General features: G+C 44.4%; 1 protein-coding gene across 8 annotated transcripts in view; it reads left to right on the top strand.

The window, feature by feature from the left end:
- The first annotated feature begins 3825 nt into the window (after positions 1-3825).
- SLC6A6 (solute carrier family 6 member 6) overlaps positions 3826-22691 on the top strand; it is a 102757-nt gene continuing 83891 nt past the window's right edge. For 3 of the 8 annotated variants that reach the window (XM_007665176.4, XM_029050140.2, XM_029050133.2), the window contains exons 1-3: positions 3826-4043; positions 11725-11761; positions 14526-14591. In XM_007665176.4, the coding sequence (XP_007663366.1) occupies positions 14537-14591 (55 nt within the window). In that variant the 5' untranslated portion in view covers positions 3826-4043; positions 11725-11761; positions 14526-14536. Of the gene's footprint in view, positions 4044-5927; positions 6048-6986; positions 7040-11724; positions 11762-14525; positions 14592-22691 lie in introns of those variants that run through there. The other 5 variants (XM_029050134.2, XM_029050136.2, XM_029050138.2 and 2 more) reach the window with 5 other exon arrangements.

The following is a 22691-nucleotide window of genomic DNA, read 5'->3' as shown; positions in this document are numbered from 1 at the left end:
TGGCTCACAGATACAGCTCTGCATTAGAGCCATCATTCTCCTTCTCCCAACAGCCACACTGTTAATCCTTAGGCTATCAGAAGCCTTAGGTCTAATCAATCCATCAGTCAATCAACAGTATTTATTGAGGGCTTACTGCATGCAGAGCACTATACCTGCCACTTGGCAGAGTGATAATAGACAAGATACCTGCCCTCGAGGACTTTATAATCTACCAGGAGAGACAAACACCAAAATAAATTGCAGGTAGGAGAAAGCAATAGAATCAAAAGAGATGTACATAAATGCTAGAAGAGGCTAAAGGGGGTGAGTACCAAGTACTTAAGTAACACAGAAGGGCCAAATTGGTATTTGGGGTAGGAGATAGATATAGGGTGGGGGAATGAGAGTTTAATTGGAGAAGGCCTTATTTCAGAAGGGCTGAGGAGATGGGAAGAGTAGAGGTCTGCTGGAAGTGAAGTGGGAGGGAATTCCAGACAGGAGGTCAGTGGTGAGGACAAGAGGGAGGTACAGTGAGTAGGTTGGCTTGGGGGGAGCAAAGTGGCCTTTGGGAGGAGCAAAGTAGCATATCCTAATGGAAAGGGCATGGGCCTGGGAGTCAGAGGTAATGGATTCTAATCCCAGCTCTGTCAACTGCTTGCTGTATAACCTTGGTCAAGCCATTTAACATCTCTGTGCCTCATTTAACTCAACAGCATAATGGGAATTTAATGCCTGTTCTCCCTCCAGTTTAGACTATGAGCCCTGTGCGGGACAGGGACTGTATCTGACCTAATCAACTTGTACCTACCCCAGGGCTTAGAACAGTGTTGGATACATAATCAGCACTTAACAAATACAGAAAAAAAAAGCAGGCAACTTGGGGTGTGATGAGAGAGAAGTGAGGATAAGAAGTGGGGAGAGATCCGATTGAGTGACTTGAAGCTGATGAACCTCCTTCCTGTGGCGAGGACTGGCAAATACTCTCACTTAATTTTCATAATTTTCATTGTTGAAGGTATATTTGGGTAGAGGCTGTGAAGGGCATGGAAAGGCCAGGCTTCTCTGTATTTCAAGATGAGTGCCCAACTGGTTTATTGCTGCAGTAGAAAGGAGAGTGTCTGGACTGTATATCAGACACACATGCATATCTTTAAGTTTAGTAAGCTCGTTGTGGGCAGGGAACACGTCTGCCAACTCTGTTCTATTGTACTCTCCCAAGCACTTAGTAAAGTGCTCTGCATGCAGTAAGTGCTCAATAAATACCATTGCTCAATTGATCATAAAGGCTGATCTCACACTATCTCCTTGTTGTAGGCCCTACATCCTTCTTTGGAGGGGACAAAGAGAAAAGAAAAGGTGCAAAATCCTCTTGGCCATCAAGATATCCTGGAGGCATTTCCAGAACTTTTTATGTATTTTATTAATCTTACCATCTGTTGTTTCAAATATTTTAATAGCTGGCTGCAGCCTCGCACAAAGAGTGCAGTTTTGAAAAATCTAAAAGAAAATTAAAAAATTTGAATATTCCTCCATCTATACACTTATTTTATACTAATTCTCTTCCCTTATCTGAATATGATGCCACTGATGGTGTTATTTCTTGCACTGGGATTCTCATAGTATCTTAAATTTACACTTGATTCATCTATGATTGTGAGAAATTAGACTGTGCTTACCATTCTGACCCAGTACCCTATAACATGCAAAGCAAAAGTGTCTGGTGGGGTTTAGTTCATGGTTCCTTGTCTGGTAGAGGAAGTGGGGCCAGGTAGTCTCATTCCCTTTTTTCTCAGTGGTTGCACCTACTTCGACCTTGCACACAGACTGGGGAAACCTCTGTTAAATTATCACTTGAACTGCATGGATTTGGATCTTGTTTCTCCCTAACACCCTTATTCGGTTACTATACTGCTGATCTGCTCAGAGATACGACTATCCTGAAGAGGAAGGGAGGGTTGAGAATGAAGTGTCGTGACTCCCCATGGGTCACAAGAGGAGAGAATAAGGGATGGAGATCTCCACAGCCTTGAAGCTGCAGTCCACCGTGAGCAGAAGAGTGCCAGTAATTGTCAGTGGGATGGAATCCCAGTGAACTAAAGACCAGACTCCATGACCTAGTGGAAAGAGCACAGGTCTTGGAGTCAGAGGGCCTGGGTTCTTTTTCTGGCTCTACCACTTGCCTGCTGAGTGACTCTGGACAAGACCCTTGACTTCTCTGAGCCTCAGTTTCCTCATCTGTGAAAATGGTGAGTAAAGACCTCTTCTCTCTTTCCCTTAGACTGAGCTCCATGTAAGACAGGGACCATGTCTGAGCTGATTATCTGGGTTTTACCCCAGCGCTTACCACAATGCTTGATGTAGAGTAAGACTTTAGCAAGCACCACAGATATTATTATTATTAATAGTAGAAGCAAAAATAATGGGTCAGGGTGCTTCCCAGCCTGGAAAGTCAATGGGTGCTGAGTTTGGGGATTAAAACCTGAGGATTGAGAAGGCCACTGCTTTCCAACCTGGGAAGACTCTGGGTTTTGTCAGAGGATGATCCCACATCACCACTCAGAAAAAATCATTTGAAATAGGGGGCCTAGCCTCCGAGTTCTCATCTACCAGGGAATATATTGGTTTTAACAAGGTAAATGCCATTTCTCCAGTGGCAACCTGTGATGGGGTTGGCAACCTAACTTGGAGATGGGAGAGCAAAAATATAATAATAATAATAATGTTGGTATTTGTTAAGTGCTTACTTTGTGCTGAGCACTGTTCTAAGCGCTGGGGTAGACATAGGGGAATCAGGTTGCCCCACGTGGGGCTCACAGTCTTAATCCCCATTTTACAGATGAGGGAATTGAGGCACAGAGAAGTGAAGTGACTTGCCCACAGTCACACAGCTGACAAGTGGCAGAGCTGGGATTTGAACTCATGAGCCCTGACTCCAAAGCCCGTGCTCTTTCCACTGAGCCACGCTGCTTCTCTAGCTATTGGCTGCCTTTGCTCCAGACAAGCTTCGTTGACCTCCTGCTTAGTCCCTTCTTAAAGTCTCCCTCAGCGTTGAAAAGGTAGCAGCCTTGAGAATGTATATATTCCTGTTGGACCCGAGCCATGTTTCTGAGCCCTCAGATGAAAGGGGAGGGAAAGTGGTGTGGATACCCTGGCCTTTTCCAGGCTGCCCAGTCCCCTGGTCGGAGGGAAGCAAAGCTCAGCGGGAGCTAGGCCCTTGTTTAAATAGGAGATCAGAGCCTTAGAAACCTATTTTAGGTGCGAGTATGCAAGGAAAAATGCCAAGCAGTGGTCAATTCTGCCCCCAGATGGCAAAGGGGTTTAACGGTTCGGATCTTAGCTATTTTATCAATATTATGGTTGATGTCTTGAAATCGCTAATCCTCCAGCCCTGCCTCAGCTCTGCGAAAGAAGGCAATCTCTTCCTCTGTCCCCCTCCCCTTTTGGAGAGGGGAGGGGGCGAGGAGGGCAGAGTCCCTGCTTTGGCTCTCCCCAACCGGAGAAGCTGAAGAAGTCGCCCGTCTGTCGCCCCAGGGGAAGGCTCCCGATCTGGCAGTCGGGGCTCGGGGCTGCTACTCTGTCCCAGCCTGGGGGAAAAAGAGAGCAGCAGCCGCCGCGGTTTAGGCAGCTGTTTCCAAGCCCTTCACCTCCCACCCCTCGGCCCAGCTCCCTCTGCTGTGCATGTGCGCGCGAACGTGTGTGTGTGTGTGTGTGTGTGTGTGTGTGTGTGTGTGTGTGTGTGTGTGTGTGTGTGTTGTCTGGGAGGGGAGCCCACCCCTGGCTCCTCCTTCCCCAGCAGATTCCCCGCCCCTTCCCCAAAGAAGAGGCCGAGCTGGTATTTTTCCACCCAGCAGGATGGGTGATGCTAAACGCTCCCTCATTAGACAACAGACACGAGAGGTCAGGAAGAAACCGCTTATAAATTACCGTTTCCTCCCTTGCAACCCTGCTAGTTGGGCTGCGGCAGAGAGCAGGACACACACCGGGGACTTACAGCGCTGAAGCCGGTTCCTTGACAAAGCGGCGGCGGCGAGCGGCGGCGGCGGCAGCAGCAGCCGCGGCAGGTACCAGCTCTTCTATTGTCATGGCTAGAGGACTGAAGGGACAGGGAGAAAGAAGGAAAGGAAAGGCAGAGGGGGGTGGGGGGTGGGGAAACAAACCAACCCAACCCCAACGAGGGAGAAAGAAGGGAGAGAGGAAAGAGAATGAAAGAGAAAGATCGCTGGCACCGAGCTCGGCATGGTGGTTTTCATTTATCTAGCCCATCTAGACAATAGATGCCTTCGCCTCTGCGGGCACATGCCTGTATCGAGGCTGTTTAGAAAATGCATTATAGCAGAGGATTCACCTCCATCCATCCTCCCACTTCGCTGGCTCTCCCCCATTCCGTCCCCAATATTAGATCATCCTGCAATTTGTCTTTTCCTTCTCTCTACCTCACCCCTTCACCTATTGCAATCGCTAGCGGAGAGCCATGGTGGTGCGGGTGACGGGCTGCCAGTATTCATCTTCGCTTTTCTCCACCTACCTACCGTCCCTTCCCCTATCTCCCCCGACCTCCCCCGTCTCCGCAGTCCCCTTTCGCCCTGCCTTAACTTTTCTCCCCCTCCCAGACAACCGTTTGTAGAGGAAAACATAACCACCTCTGGCCGGCCTCCAGTTGCCGAGTGGTTTAGGGTTGGGGTTGAAGGAGCGGTGGCGGGGGGTGAGTAGGAGGGGAGAGGGAGAGGGCTGGCTTCTCTAGAAAAATGCTATTTTTATTTTATTTCGTTCCCCCACCCCACCCCCTTCTTTTTCACTGCAGTGGGAAGGGTTGAGGGGGACTGCTCTCCAGTTAGCACCAGTTAAAGAACCAGTACAACTCGTACTGCTGCTTCTTTGGAGGAGCTAGGTGCTCATTAGGGGTGGGGGGTCCTCGCATGATTTTTTTTCTCCGTTCAACTCCACCAGGGAGGAGTGAAGGTGGAGGTTGGGGCATCTTTAAAAAGCCCGTGAATTCAGAACCATGGGAGCACAATGAGTCAAAACACACACACCCACCCCCCATCTGGGAAAGGACATGTTCAAAGTCCCATATCGGTGTGTTAGGAAGGAGTTGGGTTTTTTTTTATGCATGCGGCAGATAAATTGGCCTGATAAGAGGTCCATTTCACTTTATATTCACCTTTAATCATTTCCTCATTGGAGGAAAGCAGAGAAAAGCCCTAGCTCCTTCAGGACTTTTTTCTTTCTTTCAAGGTGAAGTGATGGAGTCCATGTGTGTGCCTCAAAGGAGTCTTTTTAAATGACATGCGGGAGGTGGGTGAAAATAAAAGTCAAACTGCAGGTCTTATCGGTATGTGAAGTGGAACTAGAAGAAATACATCCGGACATGAGAGCGATTTTAGTGTTTCAGTCAGTTTGTGCCAGAAGAGAGGGCGAGGGTTTGCTTGGATTTCCCAGTTGTTTTTTTCAACTGTCCTGAGTAAGACACTGATGACCTGTATCCAGGAGGACAAGGGGGTGGATTGTGCTATTTTGGTAACCACAGCTCTGTCTCCTCATGCCTTATGAGCAAAATGTGCAAGGGACCAAGAAATTGTTGGTCTGAATCCACCCGCCTTGTGAGTTAGGTCTCTCTCGTTCAGATTTTAAGAAGACCCTTTTCTACCAGTTTAGGTTTCTGGGGGCATAAAGTAAATTAAATCAGTCTAATTTGGTGAGGTGAGAATGACAGTGTCTCCAGTCAGAGGTTTACAGGCTGGGTGACTGGATTTTTATTTCTAGATTTGGAATTGACTAAAACTGACCGACTTTTTGGCAATGTTCATGTTCAAATAAATGCCATGGAAAGATTGTCCTGAAGGATGTTGACGGGAAGGTGATCTTTTATAGAAACTCAGGGGAGTAGGAGTTTATTTTTACGAGAGAAATTGGTTACCTCCTAGCAGTATTCTGCTCCTTTTTTTTTTATCTTCAAGGGAAGAATATGGGAGAATGGTGTGTGATAGAAGGAAGCACAATAATTTGACCGAGTATGACCGAGTACGTTGAGGGAACAGAGGCGAAGGTGGTCGCGTGCAGAAAAGGTAGGAGGAGGGTGTAGTGGCTTTTGTTATATGTCTGTTGTTTGAGCACTACCCAGTGAGAGCGAACCTCCTGTTCACCTCAGTTTTCTGCAAAGGGAAGAAAAGTCAATGGTTCTAAGGAATCACCAGCGTCAGGGGTCTCTGCATGCAAAAGCCCCATTGACATGTGGGATGCAGGAGAGGTACACAAGAGGTTAGAGTTAATGGGCAAGTATTGAAGTGCCTTGGAGAAATTGGGTTAGTTGGTAGCCAAGAGCATTCTTCATAATGGTGGATTTTGTATTTCATTTTAGAAAGACAAAGGAAAAGGGATTTAGTCCAAAATGAGGTCTCCCTTGGGTGGAAATGAGAATAGGAGGCACTCAAGTGAAGAAGTACCAAATGATTCGTAACCATTGCACCTCAATGACATCTGAAAGGTCAGCCATTAGGGGTTTGAGGGCTTAAGGGGATTACTTTATTAGAATGACAGAAGTGCTTGGTAAGACTCAGGTTTTCAGGGGATCTTCCCCGACTTATTTGTTCTGTGGGCTGGGCTTGTGCACCAGCTGACATGGGCTGAAATCATCATGCTTTGGTGACAGGAGCAATTAGGATGGGCCCAAAATCCATCAAGAGCAAGGGACCAGAGGTAACTGCAAACACAAGTGCCCAGGTGTTTCCCCAACAATTTGCACTCCCCTTTCTTGATAGGTGGCATGAACTTGAGGAAGAGGAAAGCCCTCTTAAAAAATGGGTCCCACGAGTTCACCCCTGAGGGTCCCAAATCACTTCATGTTTGGTCCCGGTATTAGACTCTTCAGGGTGTTGTATGATTACTCCTAGGATTCAAGAACTGGTCAATCTCCAAGTTCTTTCGGAATGCTGTTCAAGGGCATAAAAGCTCAGGGTGTCAAAACTGTACTGCCAATATTCACATTCAACTTTTTTTCCCTGAAGCATCCGCCTACCATTTCCAGTTGTGGGGAGAGTTCCAAGTGCAGTTTCCCAAGGTAATGAGGAAAACTCTAAGACTGAGTGTGAACACTTAGCAGTTTGTGTGTTTTGTATCATGCCTAGTACAGCGTGGTTGCCAAATGGATACGTATTAAATAATACCAATGATGATGGGCTACGGTATCTCCATAGGAGAATAGCAAAATTGCCTTGGCCACAGGGGCTAGTATTGGCATACACCATTTAACAGTTGCTCAGGAAGACTCCCTTGACTGTAAATAGGAGGTGGGTGATGAAAATCTCGAAGGGAGTCATGTCCATTCTAGCAGAAAACCCGTGGCTTCATTTTGGAAACTCAATTTTTAGACAATGTATACTGTCTCCTCGGTGCTGCTGGTGCAGACTCTAGCGAACGAGCACCCTGCATTTATAGCCCCATTTTGCAGCTGGGGAAGACGAAATGACAGGGCAGACAGAGTGACTAGTCCTAAGGTTACATTGAGTCGGTGGAGGAACTGAGAAAAGAATAATTGTGATATTTGCTAAGCACTTAAGAACCTAGAACTTTGGACTCTACAGCCTCATGCTCTATATCGTGCTCCATGCAGAAACAGAATTCCCCAGAGAAATGGGTTAGAGTAGGTCAGGTTCCCTTGCCTTTCTCAGCAGCCTCGATTCATGTGTTATATGCCATGTAACACAATTGCTGCAAACAGTTTAAAATCTTTTATGTTCACATCACTTTTTAATGTCATAATACATTCCCTTAGAGCATTAAATCTTGATCGCCGATCTTTGTAGCCTTCATTTGCCATTGATTCTTTCTCCACTTACTCGGTAGCAACAGTACAAATGTCACAATGGAAACATTTCCAAAAGAAAATACTGATTTATTAGCCTATTGGATTCATCAGTCACCAGTTTAAGGAACTAGCCACTCAGAGTAAATGACAAGGGATTCAGGACACGAAAGTATTTTCATCAGAGATGCTGCTCTCAATGACTCATATTCATATTTGCTTTTCAGTGATCTATCCCAGTAATGGCTTTTGAAAAGAAGGCATTTTTAGTTGCTGGAACACATCCTACGTACATATGGTCTCCTTAAAATCACCATTCCGATATTTAAGGGAAAGAATTCCTTTTGGGGGGGGCAATGAGATGTTTTCCCCTGAGAACGGAGAAACTCTTGTTTTGTATCCTTGCTGTACCAAGATACCAGCATCCCCCTTTCCCCCTTTTGCCCTTCAAGGCACATTTAACTTCTGACATTGTGGCCCAGTGGAAAGAGCACAGGTCTGGGAGTCAGAAGACCTGTGTCCTATCCTAGTCCGAGCTCTGCCACTGCCAGGGACCTGTGGCAAGTCACCATCTCTCTGTGCCTCAGTTCCCTTATCTGTAAAATAGGGATAAAATACCTGCTCTCCCTCCCTCTTAGACCATGAACCCCATATTGGACAAGGACTGTGACTGATCTGATTACCTTGTGTCTACCCCAGCATTTAGTACATAGCAAGCACTTAATAAATGCAAGAAATATTGTTAATATACCATGTAATCATCTCTCCACCCCCATGAAAAGGGTCTATATCCAAGACCTATTGAGAACCCTAGATGATTTAAAGCTCTGGTTATAAATAGTTTCACTTGCCAGTGGGTTTTTTAAAAAGATAATCGGCCCAAGACCTAACTGTATAATTGTTATGAGGGGTTCCATGGAAATCCAGCATTCTGTTAGGGATTAGTTGGAGGACCAAGCCTGCTTGTGTCATTTAATTTGACCAATCGTTGTCTTCTTTTAGCCATTTAATCTGGCACATCTGGAGGGATGAATCTCTATCCTGTCTCTGTTACCACTGTTTGCTAGAATCCAGTTCTGAGCCCGAATCAATCTTGTCAAGCAGTATTATTTCCACTCCACCCAACTTGACCAAGGTGTCCCAATCTTGACCCAGAGCACCTCCTCTCATTCCACCTTTCCTAAATCAAAATTTCATGCAAGCGTGCTAGTGAGCAGAAATGGCAGTTTTATGTTTCAGACAAATGGCATATAATGATTAGATCATTTTTGCTTTAATGCTATACAAATTTTTAATGCCAACCTCCCTAAGGAATGAAAAATACAAGCAGTAAGTACCCTATTAAATCAACTAAGAATAGATCTCTCAAAAGTAGAAGATTAAATTATACCATAGGTGATTCATCAATTTAAAATTCAAAATTCTTTGTGCTTTAAAAATGTCAGGTTTTAACATTACCAAAGTTACAAAATAGATTGCAATTTAAGATCAAAGCATTTTATAATGCCATCTTTTCAATGCTGGCCTGTGCTTATATTATAGGGACAGAACAAGGTTATGCTTTTGAAAGTAAATCCAATGCTTTGAAAACATTTTCAGCATTTACTCCATGTCATCCTGCATGTGCTGCGGTATTTTCTGAATGATGCATCTCATATTGGGATTAAGGATTTTAATGATTTTTGAGTCATTAAAGATAGTACCTTTTAAAGCTAGACTCTATGTGGTCTAAACTTTGAAGCTGTGAACTTCAGGATTTGTTTTGTTCTAGGCAAAGAGAGAAATTCTTGTCTTACTGAGTGTATAAGATACACGGGGAAACTGTTTTATAAATTGTAACAAAACAGTGATGCAAAAAATGTACATTCAAGTGTAACTTAAAAAAAAACTACATTTGTAATTGACATAAAATATGAGGATGATGCTTTTTATGTTACCTCGACTACACCAGTACTTGGCTCATAATAAATAGTTGCACTTTAGCAAAATCATCTTTTGTTGCATAATTGTTAACCACCACATGTCTCAGTAATTGCTTGGTAAGTATCATTTCATTACAGAGCAAATGCAGTTCAGTATTCTTTTTGTTTTGTTTTGAAATCAAAGGTTGAATGGTAATTATTTTGAATCTAAAGGTAAACCACATTACCTATTTCAATAGTTCATTACTATGGAATTCTACAGGATTCTTTACTCATTGCTCTTTCTGAGTTATGGTGCAAATGAAAAAGTAAGTGCATACATTTGTGATCTGTAGCTTAATGGTTCTCTCTTATTTAATTTGGCTATCAGAACACTGTCCTGGAAAAGATTCCTATTGGAAAACCAATCTTTCCATTGAGAAACTTACATAGCACATCTGGGAGTCTTAGAGACATGGTTAGCTTTTGAAGTAAGCCAGATCGGATGTAAATCAGGGAAAGGTGTGTGCAAAAGTTTACTGTGCTGCAAGTTTGAAAGTCTCTGACAAAAGCCTCTCTTGAGAAGGATATTCGCTTCTTCTGACTTTTCTGTTTTGCCTCTTGTTCATGGGAGAGCCCCTGTTCGTATTAACAACTTCCAGAAAATCTGCAAGAAATAATGTTGGGATATTAAGACCGGATATAGCCTTGTTCCTCCAAGTCCCTCAATAATTTACAACTCAAGAAGCGTAGCCGTAAAGGCAATGGTGTATTTTATCTGAGACCTAATTTTAGCAGTAATTTGAAGACTAACATACCCTTGAAATTGCATTAGGCTTTAATTGTATCAGGAACTTAGATCTGAGAAAATCCCTACCAAAATCCCCTGTCAAAGAAGACAGGTCATCACAGACAGCTTGTCTCCTGCAAGTGTCATTTCTTCCATAGAGAAACAGGGATAGAAATTTGGAAAGTGGAACTGTTCTGAAAAATGTGCATTAGGCAGACTATATCAGGACCCTTAAAATGTCATTCTGTCCGGCAGTGTGGGAATCCTGGGTTGACCCAGACTTCTAAAAGACCCAGAAATCAAAGAATCTGGACTGTAAGCACATTGTGGGCAGGATATAGGTCTGTTACATTTTTCTGTTGTACTCTCCCAAGCGCTTAGTACAGTGCTCTGCAACAGTAAGCACCCAATAAATACAATTGACTGAAATCAAAGCTAACTCGATACATTGGGCTCTAGGAAAGATGATTTATTTCTATTATCAGTGTTGGCCTTGGCATTGGCATTGGCAACAGAACTATAATGAGAATGGTAGTTGGGACCCAGTGGTAAGACTGATCGAAGGGGATGGATCTAGTAAAGGTTCGTTCTCTCTAAGAAGCGGACAGGTTTACCTGGTTGCTTTTGGTTGCCCTGCCTCAGCCATTACAGGGGTTTGGGCTTTTCTGTTCTGTTTTGTTTTTAAACTCGAGGCTGCTCACACCATGGTCAGGTTGTGGCTCGAGCACTGGGAGAGGGAAAGGATTCAAGACAGAGTAAATTACCCAGAATGGAGAGTAATTGCAAACCTTCCAACTTGTGAGTCACTTGTCTTCAGATGGCCAGGGCCAGGGCTCCTGTGGTAAGCACACCACCATGGGTTTTATTGGGTGAGAGGGATGCTGGAGGCTGCCAATTCAGAAATTTGAAAGTAATTAAAGTGTCGTTTTCTTTTTCTGATTGCAAATAAGACTGCCTTGGTGTTTTATTTCGGTCCCAGTAAGACTGTATTTTGCAGCAATTTACTTGTTCTCAAAATTTTGGCAGAATTTCCGGGACAGTTTGCAACCAGTAAGCGTGGGGATGACTGATGGGGGAATTAAAGCTCAGTTTCTGTGGTGCAGTAATCCTCAGTGTCCTGATAATTTTTAGTTCACATATGTTGTTTTGTAGTGGGGTCACATGTATGATGATGTCAAGTCACATGCATAGAATTATCCTGACGGAATCTGTTTTTTCTTCCCTTTTTTATTTCCTCTATTTTGCAACAGGAAGGAAACAATTGATTCTGAAGAGACCCTTCTGAATGTAAGTGTCATTTTACCTTAAATTCCACACATTCTTTTTACAAAATGTCAGAAGGAGTATTATAGCTACTTACCTTAAGGTTCTGGGCACCTGCCACCTATTCACAGAAATGAACTACACAAACCAACTGCAGTTGTATAAGACCCAGTTTTCGGCTGTCGCCTTCTCTACATAGCTCAGATTGAAGGGACGGACTGTTAATAATCTAGTGAGTTGGGCAGTGTAGATCACTCAGGCCTAAAAGCCTACTCTTTTCTTAATTATTTAGGGGACATAGGCTGTTTAGCACTGGCCTCAGCACCCTTGAGGGATTTTTTTTTAAAGATAGCTTCAAATGCAAATGTAAGTAGCAAATACATATGTCAGTCCTTTTATGTAAACACTCCAGCGCCCATGAAAGTAGCCTCCTATAGCACCCAGTTCTGATGCAGATGTTTTAAGGAAGCAGCTTTGTCTTTAGAGTAGATGTTTCAGAGTTTGGGAGGGGCTGTTGGCCCGGAATTGTTTCTTTTTAGGTAAAGAAAATACAACCACTTCTTATAGTTCAAAATGTATGCTGCCTATCATTTCAATGGCAGGTCTCCGATTTAATCATTTTGCTAACAATCAAGTTCTGCTCCAGTATCTCTTCACAATAAGTAAGTGTTTTAGAGGCTTTATTCACTATTCCCCTAGTGTAACATTAGCTATAAAAATGAAATGTCTGCATTGTTTGTGGTTCAGAACTGATTTTGCATAACTTCCAAGCATGCATTATTTCACTGAGTTTGGCAAGGCCACCGGCATTCATGTTAGACCAAATTTTCATAAATCAGTGTTTTTCAGAAAATAACTTACATCTCTAAATTATAGTACTATATTGAATTGGCATAGCAACTACTGGTTAATATGTAGCAAAATGCTGTGTGGCAAATGCTTTGCTATTGTTGAGCTGGAATGTTGGTTCTGCTTTTTAGATAAAAGCAATTTGCGCAACCCAACCTCATAGACCAGTAGTTTTATAGAAGAAAAACAAACTGGAAGTAGTGCTACTGTTCCTATTTTTCATATAGTTCGTTTGTATCCCAAGTCAAAATAATAATAACAGTGTCATTTGTTAAGCTCTGTGTGCCAGGCCCTGTACTAAGCACTAAGGTAGATACAATTTAATCAGGTTGGACACAGTCCCCCATGGGGTTTGCAGTATCAATCCCCATTTTACAGATGAGGTAACTGAGGCACAGGGAAGTGAAGTGACTTGCCTAAGGTCACACAGCAGAGACTCAGGCAGAACTCCTAGCTCAGACTAACGAGCTTTCTAGCTCGAGCTCCCTTAGTTGCCCATAAAAGTTCCATAGTAGAGATTTTTTTCTTAGTGTGGTTTTACTAGACATGGTCCTTAGCCCTAGCTCAATTCACTGTTCAGGGGGAAAACAATGCACGTGTGGCTATTTCTGGTGGCAATGCCCTCAAACATTTCTTTTGTGCTGTTGAATCATGAATACAGTATTCTTCTGACCGTATCTTAGGCGTTCCCAGAGGAAATGTCATCAGACCTAGTAGTAGCAGCATTAACCCAGAGTCACAGATCCTTGCAAAAGAGAAGAATAATTTTTGAGAGTCAGTTGTCAAAAACTAAATAAAAACCAAATCCATTCCTGTGTGGGAGCCAGCTCTGCCTTTCCTCATACTCAGTAAACACTATCGACTGGCTGCAATGATTATTGAGCCTGGATACTGACAGTAAGAGCGACTCCCAGGGTTTGTTGAGTAATGGAACACTTTATGGGAAAATTTGAGCCAAAGGCACCCTTAATGGTGATTGAAAGAAGTTACAGTTGCCATCCAATACTGTTATCAGTTTTCCTCTGGGGTCCTTAAGGATTTTAGATTAAACCTCTTGAAAAAAAGCAGGAAAAGAGTTTATTTTTCCAGATCTGAGGAGAAGGTAAATCATCAAAGTGTAAGAAATGGAACAGGGTTACAGTGTGTGAGGTTAGACTATGAGACCCACTGGAATATCACAAGCAAATAAAACTTGTTCCTTGGGTTAAGGAAACATCCAGACCCTCTAGACCCTCTAGTCGAATGCCAAATGGAGAGGTGGTACAACCCTAGAACAAACATACGATCAACAGCAATAGGATTTCAGCAGCCCAAGTCAAGCCTAATCCCCTCGGCTTTTCTTTACTTCTCTTTTGAGGGAAGTGACACAACTCATGAGTTACTCATCATCTGGTAAGAATTTCACTGCCTCTCCTGTTAAACATCCATGAGAAACTCTAGGGGATAAGAGTTTCAGAGACTGCCAAGTCCCAAGAGTGTGAACTTTTGGGATAGCTGTGTGAGATCTAGGAAATGGGTGAATTCCAACTGATCAGATGTCTCAGAAATAGATTTGAATCTGTTAACTGCTAACTCTCAGAATGAGACTTTTCCAGTGCCATGAACTGCCCCCCTGCCCCCAAGTTAATACATTTCCTCGGAAAATGAGTTTGTTGAAGAAATTTGGCACAAAGATGTCAAACTCACAGTGGTGTCCCTGTGATGTGAAAATCCATGGAGAAATAATGATACCTTTGGGAATATTGCTACAGTTATAGTATCTTCAAACAGGGATACCCACACTGTCTTTGAAGAAGACAACCTTTTGTGGGAAGATGCTTTACAAGGCAATTGCTTAGGTGATGATGTTCAAGCATTTAGTATTGAAGTAATTGGAGGGACCATCTTAACCATGATCACTTTGAGACAGATACTACCACCATTCATTACTTTCCATCAGTGCCACACCCTATGGAGGAACCATCTCTGCCCATCCCCAATGAGGAGGGGTCAGAAGTCTCGACTGGTGAGTGGGGTTGGATTGGGGGCATGAAGATACATGCTTTGATGAATCTCATTTGTGTACCCATTTTTCATGGGAAAGGCTAGAATTCTTTGAACGTTTAGTTGTTTTACAATTCAGTGCCATTTAGTCCTGCTGTTGGTCCAGGGGAAATAACATGGCTCTGGGAAAAAGGAGACCCGGGTTCTAGTCCTGGCTCTGTAAGTTGGGGCCCTGCCATCAATGGTGAAGGTTTCTAACCACAGGCCTACCTAGGGGGTTCCAGAAGGTGGACGGGGCCAACAGGAATCCTGAGAAACAGCTGGCTAGCGTGGGCAGCAAAGACTACAGCGGCTCTCAAGGCAACAACCTGCTGGGTCATGATGCTACGGCACAGCATCAGCACTATGCTGCAGTCGCTTCAGCCTGCACGGAAGAAAAAGAGCCTTCGCGTGCACTTTGTAATGTGCCTGTCGCAGTGGGAACCCGTCTGGCAAGGAAGACAGAGTATGAGTGGTGCTGAGCCAACCACTATCGCTGTAATCGATTCCTCCTCTGTGCAGGTTCTCGGTCCTGAAGTCTCCAGACCGAGGCTCGTCCGTCGTTTTCGATGGGAGCCTCCATCGTCATCATCGTCAACATCATCATCATTATCACTGTTCATACGTTGATTACTTGGGAAGCTCAGGTTAATCTTCTGTCCTCACAGTTATAAGGGCAGGAATGACATAGGTGGAAGCTTCCTAGAGGAATTGCTTACCCCAGTATGCCTTCACCTTCTCCCAAGAGTGGCCATCCTTTTGGGAGAAGACATAGCCTCCTTTCTGTACCTTTTCTGATTCTGACATATCTGCAAAACCGAGCTGATGGACTCTGAGTGCCCCGGTGGCCTTTGTGGGGGCCGCTAGATAGTAGAAACTAGACCTTCGAGCCTCTTTGTGTAGAAAACCCAACAACCATCAGATAATTAAACCAATTCTTAACCATTACTAAGGTGAGCCATTTTGAAAACCATCACCTAGAAATGAAATGCCCGAAATACCCATCGCTGGCCTATCAACTTTCCAATGCATGCCAAGTAGACTAGCTCTACGAAGTTCAAAGTGGGAGATAATGAGGACTCAAAGGATTACTTGGGCTGCCCTCATTGACCCTTCTCCATTTTTTGAGGTCCAGGTATTAATCATTTTTCTATGAATTCCCTTTATCTCTCCTCTGCTGAGAGGTCAAGAGTAGTAGTTCCTTGGTGACCATTCCTTAAGTTCTCCTTCTCTGCTTGACTGCAGCGTTTTTAAGAGCTTTTTCTTTATATATATATACGTGTGTGTATATATATATATCTCAATATATAGATACATGTATAGATGTATATCTACAGTTCTACATATGCTATGCACACAAACTTTTATAGCTTCAAGTAGTGGCTTCTCATCCTTGGAGAAGCAGCGTGGCTCAGTGGAAAGAGCATGGGCTTTGGAGTCAGAGGTCATGGGTTCGAATCCTGGCTCTGCCACTTGTCAGCTGTGTGACTGTGGGCAAGTCACTTAACTTCTCTGTGCCTCAGTTACCTCATCTGTAAAATGGGGATTAAGACTGTGAACCCCACGTGAGACAACCTGATTCCCTTGTGTCTACCCCAGCGCTTAGAACAGTGCTTTGCACATAGTAAGTGCTTAACAAATACCAACATTATTATTATTATTATCCTTCTGCTTTTAGTTCTTCCCCTTCATCTATGAGGATACCTTGAAGGCATTTTTAGATTATGAACCTGGCCCCTTTGGCTCTTCTTTCCTCAACTAGATTAATTTAACTCCCTAACCCTCCCCTTTTCCATTGCCTTCTCCCAGCTTTCTATTTGCATTCTTTCTCTTGTTCATATTCTTTCTCTAGTTTTCCTATGCCCTTCCTTCATGGAGGCAGGAGGTATGGTTGCACTAGGGCTATTCAGTAGCTATTACCTCCTGGTTTATCTAAAGGGTATCTTTATCCATTCCTAGAAGAATAGGCTAGACTTCTTTACAGTGGTATCACTTTGTGAGTTTCTGTCTCATTTGCTTAATCCTGGATCTGTCTTGGATCCGCCGTTCTCCAGCTAGTTGCCCCCAGAGTTGGTCTTTGCACTGCTTGCCTCCTTTAGTCATATATATTATTTATTAATCTCCTCTTGCTGCCTGCAGCCCATATTTTGTGCATGGTGATAGAAAGCACACAGATGGGCCTGCCTCTATCATCCCTCTCTGTCGTTATCCAGAATTCAAATTGTTTCTTGGAATATAGCAATACCTTGATGCATCCAAGTATGCCATTCTATTTTAGATTGTTAATTCCCAAATAATAAGTATTCCCAGATTGCCTGGATTTCCTTATCCATTACCTGCCTAACTGACTTCCGTTTGATCTGGGCTAATCAGCATAATAGTGAAAGAATTGTTCCCTTTTGGAAAACAACATTAAAATAGAATGATAAAAATAATAGAAAACATGGCAGTTTTTCTTTTAGGTTCTTTTTTATTGAAGCCCAAATAATTAGCATACAGTGGTCATTATTAATAGCTATTGTTGATAGTAATCAGCAGAGTATTTTTATTAATTTTAATGTGTGATCTATTATTGCCCTTGCTAGTAGGGTGTGGCTTTCAGTGGAGGAAACTCCTTCTTGAGAGAGTGCTGAACCAGTTCTGTATCTGCCCGGGATTGCTAACTGGGGCCTGGTCATCAGGAGGGTTAGAAACTTGTTGGTTCTCTGAGCTCATCCTCATGTCGTCAAGTGGGACCTGTAGAATAACTGGGCATTTTTGTGCCTAGGGCAGATCTATACCTGGAGCTTTGGGTACTGCCCACTCCAGCGTGCTCAACCAGATGGTGCAGCAGGGATGGACTGATGCTTTCGCACCATCTATTGGACACCTACTATTCTCCCCTTCCCCGCCCCTAGGCATGTAGCCATTTTAGTTGGGCTGCGAAGACTGCAAGAAAACTGGAGATTTTTATATTTTTTAAGCACACAAACACAGTGCATCTGGGGAGGGAGTACGGTGTGGTTGGGAATATGCTCAGCTGAGCAGATTGCAGTTACTTTTTGAGAAGAATCACAGGCATATTTAATGGGAAACTGGAGCTCCACACTCCTTTCTGAACTGCACCTGGAGTGGGAATTCTGCTTGCCCACCCATGCTGGGGAACCCCATTGCTGGAAGAAGGGATTCTAGCTGCATGGTCCCCAAATCCTGTTTCTGGGAAGGGATCTGCAGGGCCATTCTGGCCCTTTGTCTTCATCCTAGAGTTCATCCTAGTGCCATGTGGTGACGAGTTGCAGCCCTTGTCACTGAGGTGAAGGACAAGGATCTGTGGAAAACCCCAGTGCAGTTCTAGCTTCTCTGACAACCCTAGGGCATCTACCCTTATGTTCAGGGAGCCCCCGCAGGCTCCTCGGATATATGGAGGCCCAGCGAGGCCTAATCCTCTAATTGGAGGGCTTATGGGGGCTCTTAAACCTTTCTTTTTTCACCCACCAAAAGCAAAAGGCAGAAAATCTGCCCTCAACTCTCTCACCCTCCACAATCCATGATGGGAGTGAAGACTAAGGTGTCTCAAGGCAGCTTGGAGTAAAGGTGAAAGGTTTTTTTTTTTATGAGCTCTAATTGGGACAGGGTTCAGGGCCTCCCTGGAGTGGGGCTAAAAGCAGAAAGGAAAGAAAAATAATAGAACAAAAACACTGAAGAAGAAAGAAAAAGACAAAAGGAAAAAGAAAAGAGAGGAAGGAGAAAGAGGGAAATGGGGAGGAAAAGGAAAAGGGAGAAGAGGACAAATGAAGTGGATGGGGAAAGGGGACAAAAAAAGGGGCATACATCCAGACACGCACAGATAGGCAGAAGCACAGATATGTACACAAACCCACAGGCAAACAGAGAAAGTGAACTACGCACGTCTACTTTCTGGGCCCTGCCAGTGGGATTCTCTGTCAGTGGGTTGGCCACTGATACTCCTTGCCAGTCCTGGATGAGGAATTCCATGAGGTAATAATGTTGGCATTTGTTAAGTGCTTACTATGTGCAGAGCACTGTTCTAAGTGCTGGGGTAGATACAGGGTAATCAGGTTGTCCCACGTGAGGCTCACAGTTAATCCCCATTTTACAGATGAGGTAACTGAGGCACAGAGAAGTGAAGGGACTTGCCCACAGTCACACAGCTGACAAGTAGCAGAGCCGGGATTGTTAACCTGTACACGCTACGTAACAGTGGTGTCACAGGCACTATTTTCTGGAAAACTACCGACTTTCTGCAAGCCAAGAGTGCTTCTCCAAAGGGCCCCCTGAATCCCCTACTTGGTCCAGAGCCTTTGCATTCCCTACCCAGCCCAGCGTAAAGTCAGTGCCTGAGCCACGGGAACTGGCAACAGGATTCGTGGCAGAGGGGTTCTTGGTGCCAAAAATGAAAATGGGAAAGGAAAGCATCCAGTTCCGTATCGGTACCAGACAAGGGAAAGGCCGACTGAGAATCAGGACAATCTGGTATCCATCTGGAATGCATAGCCTACTTGCCAGGGAGATGATCACTGCCACTATCCACAGCAGAGTGGGACTTGGGTCAGCAATGGTGGGGAGCCTTGTGGTAAGGCCGGGGCAGCATTGGTGATGGGCAGTCCAGCTGCCCCAACCCAGACCCTGAAGGCGCAGGCCCCCTAACATGCTCTGGGCAGCAGTGGCAATGATCTCCAGAGGCCGTGGGCAACTTGGGCCGTTAGTTGCCCGGCTGCACCAGAATTAGCCCTTTCAGGCCAGTGATGAGAATTTCTGGTGCAGCTGATTGAAGCCTTACGGCTGCTCCAGAAAATACTATCAGCAGGCTGGAAAGACCAGTTCACCTGCAGCAACACTGTTCCCCCTCACCAGACCTGGGCAGTAGAGGCCATAGGGAGGGCCTTTAGGGGTCAGACAGTAGAGACTCCCACTGCCGCTACCTGAGAAGGGGGACTCTTCCACTTCTTCATTTTCAGCTGCAGCAACCAGAGCGCCTGCTTACCTCTATTGCTGCTGTAGGTGAGGGTTTCTGTCTGGATCCTCTGGCCTTTTGAACAGCTGGCAAGAACCTCAAAACCTTAGAGACCATCCCAACCCAAAATGGGACCTTCAGTCACCTTACGCCGGAGCTTCGAGGGGCTCCCCTTTCCCCTAAATGAGATTTGGGGCCCACATGGCGAGGGTCCTCCAAGCCCTTTGGGGCCCCCAGTTGGGTGCGTATTAACTTGAGGTTAAAGTGCTAGCACCTCATTTGATGCATTTGTGCCAATTGGTGCCAAGGGCTGAGGTTACTCAACTAGAGGTGGCACCAGGACGACCTTTTGCCTTTTCTGGATTCCCCACCCCCAACCCAAGTTGCCAGGGTGGCCTCCAGAAGATCCTTGGCTACAAGGGTGGCCATCATGGACGCTATGACGGAAATGCTGCCAGTGCCAGGGTGGACTTCTGGGACACTTCTCCTCCACAGGAAGCTTCCGCATCCAAGTGTCAATGGCCCATGGTTTTCATTGCAGGGGGCAGCACTCATTTCCAACTGACAGAAATATTATCTTATCAGGTTGAGGAGAGGCTAGGGACATCAGGTTACTCCACAGTGTTGTTAGAACTGGATTTTTTGTGTGGTGGTCTTCTGATCACTTCTCTTCCCTCATCATGGGGACAGCCAGATGCTAAGCAAATGATCCCTGCACTTACAACTACATAAAAGTCAGGAGAAGCTCAAACTATATTGTGCATGAAACCTTTTTTATTTCTTCTGCTGTTACTAAGCAGCAGGTTTCTGACCTTCTTAGGTCAGTCACACCATCAGGACTCTCCAGTATGACCCAGTCCAGATTCCTTGACCCTTCCCATCCCTGTCAAGAAGGGAAGGCAGAGAGGCCTAGTAATGATAGTTTAACAGTGACCTTTAAATGGCTTTGAGGTCCATAGATAAATGGTGCTTTATAAGGACAAAGAGTTGCTATTGCAAGGCTCTTGGTAATTCAGACACGTGGCTGTATTTAGGGAAAGACTTTGTAAAAACTGCCCTCTCTAGGGTTCAAGTGCCTGAAAGGGGATGAACAGCCACTACAGATTTCTAAAGAAATACGCATCTGAGTCTGAGAAATGGTTTCAGCTGCTCAGGCATGTTAAGTACAGAGTGAATGCTACCCATCTCTCGTAACTTCTGGTTGCACTGAAAAGTTGGTGCCTGATCCTATCAAGCCTCAGGTGACTTGCTCCCAGTGCTCTTACGATGAGCATTAGCTTAGTCATTTCTTTGTGAAGCTTCCTGTAATCTGAACAAAACTTAAATCAGATCAGCAAATCTCTCATCTAGTCACTGACCTGGGACAGGCTGAAATCTCTTTACAGAGTTTTGGAAAGGGACAGAGTTTCTTATACCTCATGATCCTGGTATATGTGCAATCCCAGGTTACTTGTCAGGTTTTATTTTCTCTTTTGTTTATTTTGAACACTGGGGAAAATGCAGAAATGAAAACTGCAACTCTACAAAATTTTCCAAGCCTCCACATTATTCTGTGTCTGGAAACCCACACAAAACTGCTTATTGTAAAGGGGAAGTTTACTGAAATCCCTTAAGGGCCAGAAAATGAACACCCTCCGAACCGAAACAGAATCATAGTTTAAATTATGCTTATATGCACACCGTGGCTCTCATGTCATCCCCGTTAGATTGTAAACTGCTTGTGGGCCAGGAAGTTGTCACTTCTTTGTTTCATATTCCATTTTCCAAGTGGACACTCAAACAAATACTAATACTACTATGTGGAGGGGTTTGGATTTCATATTTCCGGAGGTTATCTAGAATTCTGGATGTCAGTATGAAAGCTCTCTGACAGCCTCTTTTGTTCCGAAGGAGTAAGGTGATTTTTCAGTTTGCCTCAACTATCTCCTTGCAAAGACATATGATCTTAAGAATAATCCTGTTATTTTCTGGGCTGTGAAGAGACCTGTTATTTCAGAGAAAAGTCACAGGAGAGAGAGGTAGACAAGGTCAGAGACAGAGACAGAGACAGACCCAGGGAGGACCATTTTCACTGTAACACTCACTTAAAAGGGCTCGAAAGGGAATCTGTGATATAGATATCTTTTTCAAAAATATCTTCCATGGCAGTATAGTCTCACTGAATGTTTGACTGCTTCAGGACACTGGGGGTCTCGCCCTGCTTCACTTCAGAACCTGTGTGAGAGTGAGGCATTTCCATCTGTAAAAATCAGGATTATAATCCCAATTCTCCCTCCCAGAGGTGGGAATGGGAGAGAGAGTGTGGGAGGCAGAGAATGTTTCTCTCTTCCTCTCCTTCTTCTACAGTCTAAGCACTGCAGCCTTCTGCCCAGTCAATCAATGGTATGTATTGAGCACTTACTATAGAGAGCACTATACTAAACGCTTAGCACAATACAATAGATTTGGTAGATGAAATCCCTGGCCCTCTAAACCCCACCCCAGAGGGATAGCCTTAGAAGGGGTTGTGGCTGGCAAAGGATCTCCTGGTTTTTTTCTTCAGGCTCTGCTAGCCACTCTCTCTGTTCCCTCAAGCAGCTAAACAGCACCACAAGGAGTGTGGTTTTGGGTGACCTCCACCTGATGGTCTTATTGCCTTGGAGAATCAAGGAGAGAGACAGAGGCAGGAAACTCTTCACCCCTCTAGGTCTCCAAGGGGTGTGTTGTTTCTCCAGAGGGAGAATAGGGCTACATAAAACCTGCTCCTACCAAATTCACAGGGCTGTCATTAGAATAAATGTGAAAGTGCTCCGAGCTCATCAAAGTTGAAAGGCCATATGTAACTCTAGCGAATTTTTATTCTCTCTATTGCTTTGTGGGTATCTAGCTATTTAATGCAACTACTGCAAAGCAACATCACAAAATACAACTTCCTCTGCAAATTACAGCCTAATGTTTGTACCAGCTGACTGAGTCCCTTAGGAGGCAACTTTTGAAGGTCTAATACAGATTTTGTTACTCTCGCCAATTAGCTGACCTGGCATTGGGTAAATCACTTCAATTTGGTATCTCAGTTTCCCCCTCAGCCAAACAGCATTAACCTGAGACAACTGTTTGAGACTAGCAACCCGATGCATAAAGCCTGCTTTC

The sequence above is a fragment of the Ornithorhynchus anatinus genome, chromosome X1, assembly GCF_004115215.2.
Source record: "Ornithorhynchus anatinus isolate Pmale09 chromosome X1, mOrnAna1.pri.v4, whole genome shotgun sequence".
NCBI lineage: Eukaryota > Metazoa > Chordata > Mammalia > Monotremata > Ornithorhynchidae > Ornithorhynchus > Ornithorhynchus anatinus.
Note: the sequence above shows the minus strand (reverse complement) of the source record. Positions and strands in the feature narration are given on the sequence as shown.